The sequence below is a fragment of the Nothoprocta perdicaria genome, unplaced genomic scaffold, assembly GCF_003342845.1.
Source record: "Nothoprocta perdicaria isolate Ctin4 unplaced genomic scaffold, notPer1 scaffold_92, whole genome shotgun sequence".
In the NCBI taxonomy this organism is placed as follows: domain Eukaryota; kingdom Metazoa; phylum Chordata; class Aves; order Tinamiformes; family Tinamidae; genus Nothoprocta; species Nothoprocta perdicaria.
The window spans coordinates 28,881-41,088 of NW_020456221.1; the positions used below are offsets into that span (position 1 = coordinate 28,881).

The 12,208-nt window shown below is 34.6% G+C and overlaps 1 protein-coding gene across 2 annotated transcripts in view; it reads right to left on the reverse strand.

Moving 5' to 3' along the window:
- HSD17B4 (hydroxysteroid 17-beta dehydrogenase 4) overlaps positions 1-12,208 on the reverse strand; it is a 60,832-nt gene that overhangs the window by 22,447 nt on the left and 26,177 nt on the right. For both annotated transcript variants that reach the window (XM_026052861.1, XM_026052862.1), the window contains exon 17: positions 10,473-10,538. In XM_026052861.1, the coding sequence (XP_025908646.1) occupies positions 10,473-10,538 (66 nt within the window). The remainder of the gene's footprint in view (positions 1-10,472; positions 10,539-12,208) is intronic.

The following is a 12,208-nucleotide window of genomic DNA, read 5'->3' on the forward strand; positions in this document are numbered from 1 at the left end:
AACCATCAGAAGTCACTCAAGATTTAAGATAGCTTGAGAAATTCATCACTACCTATTTTAAAAATTCTTAGATAACAAACTCTACAATAAACGAGGTAAAATAGAAAGTAAACATTGTTTTTATATACAAACTGTAGAGAACTGCATCTTGTTCTGGTAAATGACCAAACAATACAACTGCTTCATGGGAAGGAAAGTCAGCTTACACTGCTAGAAAAGTCAAGCAGTTGTAAAATTATTTCCTGTACCTCATCAGTACATTTTTCAGCTTCAAGTATCACTTTGAATAGATTCTTCTCTCATGACAGAACCACTTGCATTTTAGGAAAAATATTCATAAATGAAAGCTCTGGTTTTTTAAAAGGATTTGGCTTTTTCAATGCAAGATTCATATTAGAAAGTCCAGAAATATTCACATTCTCCCCTTTTAAGTGTAACTTGATTACTGATTGCTGCTCTTAGGAGTTTTATGTGTAGTGATTCAATATCAATCAAAAAAGCAAAAGAAAACCAATAATCAAATATGCCATGGCACAGAAAAGTCTTCTAGAGCATTTTATACTGCAAATGTGATCAAACTTAAGACATGATGAAAAATGTCAGCTCTGTCCTTTTTCAAGTCCCTATGTGGCTGCAGAAATTTTACTGTCAGATGTTAAACTTTATATATATATATATATATATGCATGTGTGTGTGTATATATATACATGTGTGTATACACACACATGCATATATATATATATATAAACTGGCTAGCAATCTATAATAGAGAAGCATGACAAGTTAACATTCTGTTCAGCCTTCTAGGATAAAAACCTACTGCATGGTCAGATTGTGATAAGGCGGCCTTCTCTTTATGCACTCCACAGACAATCAGTACAGATTAAAACTAGCTGTTGAACTTTACTAGTGTAGCTATACCAGGACATATATAAATTGAACATGAGTTAAATTTAAAAGATTAAAATTAAACTAAAATTAAACAGAATTCCTCAAAACACTAAATGCTTGACTCTCACTTGACTGTTATTGATGAACATAGATGAGTTTGACGCTGTTTTTGTGTCTGGAAGTCAGACACACACATGTACATACACACGATACTTCACACTGTACTAGAGCTTAAACGCACACACTTTGGATATGCAACTTCTAAGCAGATATTTCCCCATGACTTTTTGACTTGTTTTTCCCTGTTGAAGATCATCTCCTCTCTTGCAAATATAGGTTTACTGGTATGACTGATCCTAAAATTTGTAATAGTGCTCCTGCTTTTGCCTCAAATGTCTTCTTATTAATGTAACTTCTTTTATCATCTAAATGATCCTACACACTTGCAAAAATAAGACTGCAAAATTCACACTAATATAACAGTACAGTCAAGATGAGTTTGAAGAACAGAGCAGAAAGCATTGATAGTGTTTCATCTCCTAAAAGAGAGGCAGGATAAGATAAGGTTCTTTGCTAAAGGAATGAATTCACTGAAATTTATCTTACAACCTCACGAGGAATTAGAAATAGTGAAGATATTTCCTCCAGCATGAAAAATAAAGTCAATATTTCATGAAGACAACAATCTTCAGTCCCAAGAGTCATCAACTAACAACTTGCATCAAAAAGGCAAGCCAAATGGTCCATGTCACAGAAACCACTACACAGGCACCCAGTGCTAGTCAAACCAACAGTAGCAAATAATAATGAGATAACAAGGTAAAAGTAGATATTTACACTCTGCTAGGCCACAACTAAGGTAGTCAAAGTGATATGAAGAGTAAAAGACTACAGATCAAAAAGGTTAACAGGGTCAGTGGAGGGCATCTTCTCCCTGCACAGATGCCTGTATCTTAGCTACCGCACAAATATCGAGAACAGGGAACAGAAAAGGTAGCACTCCACACCCATTCCAGTGGTTCAGAGGACTTGCATATACTGCTCTTCTAATATGCTGGATCTTTACTTGTCCTTATCCATGCTCCCTGAGTGTCTTCCCTGTCAAAAGACAAGAGATGATCTGATGTACCATATCAGAACTAAAACCCATTAAGAGCTGCCTTTGGCCTTAATGCCATCAATATTAAATTTGCAACACTATGGAAGAGTGTTTAAGTAGGGAGTATCTTGAGACCTTAGTTTCACTAAAATTAAATAAATAAAAGCTGCCATTAAAGACAGTTGTTCTTGACAGAAATCTCCAAAGAAGTCTTCTTTATTACCGAAGATCTTCCTTTCAATAGTCTCAAATCTAATAGCAAATCACCTCCCAATAACTGAAACAAAAGTTTCTCAGACACGATCTAAAGAAAAAAACTGATTTTTAAACTAAATCAGAATTCTAAGGTCTCACTTGCATACTTCCATTAATTTGAAGTTTAACAGGAAAAGTTGTCAGGAAGTTATTTTCAAAAGGGATCTCTTGCTACCAATTTCAATTCAAAATAAGTAACATTTAATGGTAGTACTGAAAAAATCTATTTATATATGGGGGGGAAAAAAAAAAAGATCAATATGCTTTAAGCCCCAAATCTCAGCTTTAACCTAGGCATGCATTTGTTGCCTACAAAAACTGTAATAAGAACCCATTTACTTGGACTGACATTAAGCAATATTTGGAAAATATAATTATACAGGACACTTTAAAAATGACTGTAGCCAAAAGTCTTTGTGATTCATTAACAAAATGGATGTAGGATATAGGAACTAACTAGATTCAGAGAATTAAACGTGATCAATCTATTTAACTGAAAATCTAAAGCATGTATATGAGAGAAGTTACCTGTCTTCTTGTATTTTCAACTACCAGAGTGGCACTGGTTACAGCTAGGAAACACACAGGCTGAACGGGGTAAAACACAGTTGTTATTTCAGATTTAATGCAGCCAAGATAGGTGTGCCAACACTCTTTTCATTGACCGTGGTCTTTGGTATGACTTCATTATATAAACTGAATTCTGCATGAGAACAGAATTGTTTTAAAGACTTGTTGGCTCTACTTTCTACAGTAATGACATTTCCTGAAGTCTTGAGTGATAGCATAAAAAAAAAAAAGTGATACATCCTTGGAGGATGACAAGAATCAGTGGACATGGGGCATTAGACTGAAGTCAGTCGTAATACAGTTAGATTGTTCTCCAATTAATAACACAAACTGTCAAGTCTCATTTCCTAACAATTTAGGAGTTCTGCCAGACCACAAATGAAAGGCGATATTCAACCCGTCTACGCCAATTTTTCTGTCTTGCCTGCAGACTACAATAAAGGTCAGTGGTAAAGCTATCAAAAACGGAAGCCAACTACTCATATATTTTCCCTTCTAACCAGGGAGAAAGCTTTGCCCACAAGCTTACCTTTCCAAGTATTTGTGTCTGCATGTAAGAATAATTTTATTTATTTATTTCAAAGTAGCAGCAGGCAAACAATCTCATAAAGAACAAGTAATTACTAATCTCAACTACACATTTTGAAGAGCTCAGGTTTACAACAAGAACAATGAATGTTTCCAGTTCAGCTGCCAGTGCTGATGCTGCAAGCTCTCAAATTTACTGCAGTACTTAATTAACTTATTGTACTTAAAATTAAGCAGCTATACTTTGAATGTCTTGCCATAAAACTTTTTTCATTCTCTCTCATGTGGATAAACACTGGAAAAGAGCAGCTGAAATTTGTGCATGAAAAGGTAAGGCTTTGTTTGTTCCTTCAGAAAACCTTCATATATATCTTTTCTCAACCAAGTGGGTATATGTGGAAAATACACTGAGCGGTGCAAGTTGCTCATGATAATTTCTGGATATATTTGTGAAAAATTTCATTCATACGTGGTTTATATATAGATAACCACGAAGTACTGCTGTACAGATACCTAGATTATATTAAATTTGCAACTGTTCTTTGCAACAGTTCTTTTTGATCTTGACTATCAAACCTCTATTTTCTTCCTTAAATATCTTTGATTCCTTCTGGAAGGAGAACTGCTAGAAATGCTAGACCAAAACACTTTCACATATGCATGTAAAAACAGGCACAGAATAGCTCTACTACTTTTATTCTTCCCCATATTTCATTATTCACATCTTTACCTTCTATTCCTACCACATATTTTTCAGTTTTAAACTCAAATTAATTGCTTGTTGGCACAAAAATCTCATCTAAACACAAGGTGCTACATAGAACATTAGTCATTTCTCAGCACTATGGCAAATGGACAAAAATTCTTTTCTTTAGTAATGCCTCTATTTATCAAAAAGAACAAGCCACTTTGGATTGCAGAACTTCAGTACAAATGCAAACAATACTTACATATATATTTTAATATTATAGATAAAAGGAGAGGAAACAAAATTTTGTTAATGAAAAGCATTCCATTTAAAGGAAATAATTAATAGTGCAGTAGCTCTTCTTCTTTCCACTTTACCACACAATTCTAATATAATCCTATTTAAAGTCAAGCTCAGAAAATTACATTCTGATATGCCCAGCAGGAATAAACACAGAAAAACTCAAACAAATTTTGAAAAAGAGACCATAGAATGTAACAAACTTTCTAAGCAAATACAATTATTAGGTGCTCGCTTACTACACAGTAGTTCAGAGGCACTACAGTACTGTCCCTGCATACTGAAACTTCTAGACAAATTAAGTAAACATTATCACATCCTTGCAATAGCTTCATATTTATTTGTTTCTAATATCTTTTGCTTTTATGCATACTTTTCTGGCATGATCCATGAAGAAACAGCAGCATTTCATTCTCTCCATTGCGAAACAAATTATTCATGCTACAAACAGCAAGAATCACCTGAGGCTTTCAGGAGACTCTTGTGCTGTCCTCTGAAGTTAATATTAATTTACATGTTTTCAGGCAATGCTGTACCATATTCTTTATAGAGTAGGACATAGAAAATGTTTGTTCTGTTTTTCCCCTTACATACACACACTTTCATGATCTTTTCTCTCTCATGACTATATCACACTCAGAAAATACCCTCGTCTCAAAATACCAACCTTCTTATGCTTATCTTAGACAGGGATAGAAAAGTCAGGTAGCTCTCTGAGGATGCCAACCCCATCCGCAAGTAACCAACACAATGTTTTTTAAATATACTTACTCTACCTTCAAAAACTTTCTTCTAAAATCACACATAAACCTTCACTTGTGCTTAAAGTGGCAACACAAATGGAATATCTATAGAATAAAAGATGACTTTTTACAGGGGAACACAAATTACACAAAAAGCTTATAAAGGTTTTAGAATTTCTTTTCAGAATAAAGAGCACATTGTTATCAAAGGCACAGTAACTGTCTTACAAATATTGAATCTATCTGACAACAAGAATGCTGACAGACAGAAACCTTTTTAACAGGAAGTTTTAATTTAATAATAGATTAGACCCTCACATTTTTGCCAGGCCCTTTTTTTTTGTTTAGAAGATACCTTTCTAAAAGTGCTTTACTTCAAAATCTCTTTCATAACAAGCTAGTCCTGCACATGCAAGCCTTCACAATTGCTTCCATCAAGATTCCGCAATTTTAGCAGAACTTGAAGCACTGAAAAACTAAAACCAAGTAGCAAGAGGACAACTGCACAAGCAAGAGGACAGCATGATTGAGCGACTCAGAAATGGAAAGAAGCTCCTGCCGTCTAATCACAGGGCACTAAGGACACCTCTTGAAACAGGTAGGTGCCCGTTCTTTCTTCCACAGAACACAGAAAGCAACCATAATTGATCTAAAAAAAACCCAACAAACAAGCAAAACCAAACATTAAAAAGCGGCATTTTTTTTCATATCCTGTCAGCCAGTGTTTGATTCATATCTTTAGCAGACAACTTTACATATCTTTTGTATTTTAAATACTATCATATTAATGTAAGTGTGGATTTAATGAATCTCTTTAAAAATCTCAAAACAAATAACTATATTTTCTAAGTGGGTTTTTCTGTGATGTTCACTATATCACCTTGAAAAGCACCATCAGTTGCTCTATGGGACTCCTTAAATAACCCCTTCAGAATGAAAATGCCCCAAACCTTTTTTAAATATCCTTGCTTTAAAGATTGGAAACTACAAGACAGCAGAAAAGGTCATATTTGTCAGCAATACAAACCAATTCTAGCTCTCCAATTTAAAATCTGAAGACCTGATGTTTCAAAACACATCACGTTTTCAAAGCACAATGTGTTAGTTCCACACAGATAACCCATTAATTTCACTTTCAATCTGCAGTGTTTGCTCTTCTTAAGTCATTCTAATAGGTCTCATCCTCTCGTATCAGCCACCAAAGAAGTACGCCTATCCTAGTACTTTGAGTTTCCTGATTAAACAACTGTCCACAAAACAAAGTAATTCTTTGGAGATGGAGGAGAGAAATATGTTTCCCAAAAGCTGCAATTCCAGCCAGTTCCTAACCCTGAGATCATTTTCTTCTCATTCCTCCCTCTCTCAGTGCAACCTGCTATGCAAAGCAACACAGGAGAACAAATTTCCTTGGTCATACCCAGAGCCTTCTCCTTGCTTGTGGAAAGAGTTCTTGAAGAAGACAGAATGACAATGCTGTTATGACTGCATGATTGGTAACTCCTTTTAATCTTTTTTTTTTTTTTTTTTTTAATCTTTTCTAGAAACACAGTAGTACTTCCAAACTTCTGAAAAGCACCTTGTAACTCACAGGGCATCAAAAAACTGACCATCCCAAAAAAACAGTATTGATTTGCTAAGAATCAGATCATCAGCTCTCAGAAAGAATTTAAAGCCTTCTTGAAAGCAAGGATGGCCAATTTTCCCAACCCTGGGCAGCACGTGACAGAAATATACTGAGCTGCATGGAAAAAAAGTAACTCTGGGAGAAATTCACAAGTGACAGTGGACATGACACTGCTTTGCAGAGCACTACTCCACTGCCCGATTCTATGTACACAGCTGGTCCCAAAGGATGCTCAATGCCAAACTGAGAAATTACATTTTTCAAAACTATTTTTCTATTTTGATATTATGTGTACTACTCCCTGTCTAAAAAGTGAATCCCAAATAATATTCAGAATCAGAATTTGGACCAAGTGGCAGAATATTTTAGTCTAAATACATGACACTGTTGGAAGAAAAGTATTTTCCAATTAGTACCATGAGTTAACATCAACAAAAATGTTACAGCACTGTAAACTCATCTTTTTACCACCTCAATTTTACATTTAGGCAAAGAGCACCAGAAAATTTCAGAAGAAAAGAGAGAAGAAAAACAGAATACTCAAATTCCTAAAAAGAAAAAAAAAAACATTTTATTGGCTACTATTATACTCTTCATTCTGTCCCTGCTTTATTTTCTACTTACTATTTCAAGGCTTTGTATCCTGAATATTAATTTGGCTGTTTGATGTTACAGAACAATTTTTTAGTTTGTTTGTTTTGTATGTGTCTCATAAGAAAAACAACAGTTCATGCCGCAACGATATGGCAAATATATATATATTTTTTTTTAATAAACAATACAGAAAGTCGCATCAAAATCCACGACCCCATAACTATCTTTTTAGTCACAAATTTCTGAATTGCAACCTTTGACTGTCTTCCACTTTTAGTACCCTCTACAGCTTGTTTTGTTTTTGCCACCAAAAACTTAATTCCTCCAAAGTCAAACTCATTTGGGAAAAGGGTAAAGAGAAAATTCTCCAGAGACACAGGTCATTAACTGCGTATCTTAATTGCATGAGGAACCATTTAGTGAATCTGTTTTCATTCATTAATTTAAGGCACTGGTTTGAGAACCAGCAGGAAAAGAGTAACTTGGTGATACCGAAGCTCTGTAGCAACATAAAATATTCCCTCATTCCCTGCAGAGCTGAAATTAAATGAGTCATGTCTTGCTAAATGGCTGATCATCAAACATTTGCTAGACTTCTTGATCTTCTGTCAAAAGATCTGTTCTATCCTAAAGATTTGCAAGAGTAAATCTAGTAAAGAATGGTTCAGGTTACACTGAGGGAATAAGGTCAGGAAAATGCCATAGCACGTGGTAATTCTACAAAACACTGTGACATAGAAAAAGTCACATGGTTCTTTGTTGTAAAGTCATCAGCATCGCAGAGGAAAGGTTTTTACGTCCTCATTTGGCAGGACGCAATTTTAAACATTTTAGAAAGTCAGGTTCCTCTGCTAGATTTTCGTTATCCATCTATCACCTATAAGCAGCTTATAGTATGGTACTGACACTAATTCATAAGATGGTTCATGCTTAAATAACTTCCTATGATTGTGAACAGAGCTGAAAGCAAAAAACATTTATTATATTACCTGTTGTTAGTCTTTGGTACTGCTAACCATAGGAATTATTTTGTTCTGTCAACAGATGCTGAAATGCAGAAATCTAATCATGTTTCAGGGAAACTGAGGGGTATAGTAGCCTTTGTTCTAATAACACACAGAGAAAGGTGTTAAAAGGAAAAGAGTGGATTATTTGTCCTCCATCTCCTATCTATTCTCAGTCTCCACTTAATCGTACTCCTTCCCATCTGCATACATGTAAATCACATTCCTCCTCTTAAATTGGTGCTGTTAGCATCTTTGAGCTTTCCATTCAGTGCAAGGATTATGTGCCTGGTATAGTGAACCTAGGAAAGTATCTTAGCTTCACTAAAAGGTAGGAGTCATCACTGAAAACTATTTTAAAAGATGCATGAAAGTTTGATTGTGAGGAATTTTATTAAATGAACATACTAAAAAAAGTTAACCTTAATTATAAAAGATCAGTTTAGCACTGCAATTGCAATAGCACAAAAAGACTGTTGAATGTCACAAAATTTGCTGTAAATTAATATAATTTAAATGGCTAATTCAAATATTCTAGAAACTGTGATATCTGAGCATTAACAGTCACTTCAGCAAGTATATTCTTTGCATCTATAAACTTGGAAGCAAAGAAAAGGCACCTATGCAATTTGCATGTTGACTTCCATTTTCAGAAAAGCTTTAGGCAGTATTATGTCGTTGTAGACACTAAAATGTAAAAATCTGTGTGACCCTTCCCTAAGCTGTCCTTCACTTGTAAGAAACCTGTATTTCTTCCAGAAGAGTTCCCAAGTTATACACATTCTCCCTCAATGCACAGGCATCTTAAGCCACTAAACAATTTGGCAGATAAGCCTTGAGATTATCAAAGCACCTTGCCTGTGATTCCTGCAAAATCTAATTAAAGAGGAATTCTCTTATATAGGTATCTGTCACAGCAAATTATAAAATAACACTGTCTGATGGTTACTTTGCATTACTTCCATTATTTCCCAACATCAAGTAATGGCAACAATGTAAACCATGAGAATTCAGCTTCATGTCTTATCCCTAATTTGTAAGGGTAGCTTGAACTGAAGATACCCAACAACCTGTTTAGTACTACAAAGATTTTGCTACATGTCTCATTTTGTCTTAAAACTATTCTATGCAAATGAATAAAACCATTTACTTTGCAATAATGGAAGTCTCCTAACCTCAGTATTATAGGGTCATTACCATCTTTCTCTATCTAATGAAATTAACACTGGATACTCAGTGAAAAATATAAATGTGAGAGTCTGAGGCACGAAGATCAAGATTTCTGTATGAACAAGAGTTTCATAGAAGTCTTCTGGAATTTGATGGAACTGGAATCAAATACAATATAACCATAGAGACAAGAATTTGAACTACTGCTCCAATACTCAAAACAGATCTTATAACTATTAGGTTATTAAGGCAGCTGCATTTCATCTAAAAATTTCTTTCCTCTATCACCCCCTTATTTTTCAAGGAATAAAAGGACTATTTTGAATATGACTTCAAGAGAACATATCCCGTTGTATTTAACCACCTCTGAAGAAAGAGATCACTTTCTCACTATCCGTCATTTCTTGCTCAGCTTCCTCACTTTGATGAAGACAGACATCCGTGTCACCTCTGGTCTTTGAATTTTAAGATGCAGCAAGTACATCAGTTATAGAAATCTGACCTGAAATCGCTTGCTTTTGGAAAATATTTGCCCACAAATCAGCTAGGATTATGGACAGAATAAATGGACAGACATCTTTTTTTTTTTTTTTTTTATGTTCTCCTGTCTAATTGCTTCTTTACCTCCTATATATGCAATCAAAAAATTAACTTTTTCAAAATAGTGAAATTTCAACCTCTTCTATTTTAAGTCTTCTTTGCTTGTACCATCCGTTGTTATAGCCCATAAATTTTGTAAGTTTTGAGGATTTTTTTTATTACAATAAAGACATAATGAGTGCTTCATATCTATACTACATAGTATTTTAAAATTAAAGTATAATAAACTCATTTTGGCATTATGAAGAGTTACATTAGATACTACTTTGAATATATGCTATCATAACCAAACCTATCACAAATTTTAATTTAATTTTAATAAAAAAGAAAATTTTAACTATTAATTAGGACTCCTTTCTCCAAGTAAAATGAACATGTTGGCACCTTACACACACAAAACCTTACCTGATTAGCTGTTGTGACATCAGAAAGTACAGCATCAGGGGGTCTCTCAGGTGGATTTATTGTTGCCTAAAAGCAAAAGAAGTTGTATCAATATCTCTCCATGAAATTCTCTTATCTGTAGTGATGCTAGAATCAAAAGGTATGAAGAGTATGCATATTTTCAAACCTGTTCGGGTTTTCCTTCTCACCTATAGTTAAGGACAAATAGCAAAAAAAATCTCAAGTTCATCTCTATGGAAGGTGGGATCCTGAGTCATCAATCAGCTGCACAGTTACAGGATATAACTGATCAATTCCTTTCCAAATTATCCTGAAAATAATTATTCACCTCCAAAAACGAGCTCCCCAGTAAAACCAATGCTTTCCATCTAGTGCCAACTTATTTCATCTTAAACAAACCAATGCTAGTGTTCTAGAACATACAAGTGAAAATGAAGCTTTTAAAATAATACTTTAACTTGCATCTCTTTTTTTTTTTTATCTCCTTTGATTCTTTTTTATTCTTGTCTTTGCATTAACAAGTTGCATCTTAAACCCCACAGCATTATAAAAAAAGCCATTTCTCATGCCATACAGCTTTCTTATTTGTTTTCATGCTTGTAAACTTCATCAAGAGAATGCCAGAAAACATCTTAGGTAATCATCAAGACAAAATACCATAACCACTTTAAACTATTAAAGTATCTCTTTTTTCACTTTAGGGATTTCCCAAACAAAAACAAAAATACTCCTTAAAAAAACAAAGAGAAACTAGTTTAAACTAAAATGGGGTGGAACAACTTGACTAAGGATCCTACTTAATGGTAGTTTTTGTAAGTCTTTCTTGGTGTGGAGGGGGAGGTGGGAGGGGGAACAATAAGGGCTATCCAGAGGACTGGATATTTTCCCATCTAAGACCAGTAAAAGCTCTTTTCCACTTATTATAGCATAGCAAATATGCCACTTGGGTAGGAGACTTGGAAAGTGTCACTCCTGCTGCCTTTGTCGGTCTGGAACACGGCAAATGCCCTATGCAATAATTTGGGCTGCAGAGTTAACAGTAACAAAACTTAGATGGTGCAGAATTATCGCCTAAACGGCTTTCAAAACACAAACACTTCCCTATGGATTTCCAGTCAGTTTAAAGAAACTCAGCTTGACCTACTGAACACTAAAAAAGGCTGAAACTGCTAAAGTTACAAATGGATTAAGGAAACTCATCTGCCATAGGACATCCAGCTCAGAAAAGAAACACAAGGTGTTGTTCATGCTAGACCCTAACTTTGAAATGTGTTCACCTTAACTCCCAGATGTAATAAACCTGCAAAAAGACAAAAAGATGCAATGTAAAACATACCTGCCCAATTTGGGGTTTTGGTAGAGAGGGACACGAAGGATTTTTTTTTTTTTTTTTTTTTTTAATTTGAGAAGGACTATATATGACTGGAATTGGCTTCTTGCTGCAGAAAGGCTACAGATTTACCATCCCTTGCCTTACCTTAAGTAGATTGTATATTTTACGTTTTCCTTCACAAGAGATACTATTGCTTGAAACATGCATTCTTTACAAACTAAAACACACACTAAAGTAATTTATACAGAATTCTCAGCTTTTGCCAGAGTGAAGAAATGATGGCTGCTCTAAGTATGATATTTCATAAAAGAAGGCCAAAGGCACTGCAATGGAATACCCGATGACATCATTATAGATTAGCAACATTTCATTCAACTACTATTTTTACATGTGCTACTGTAAA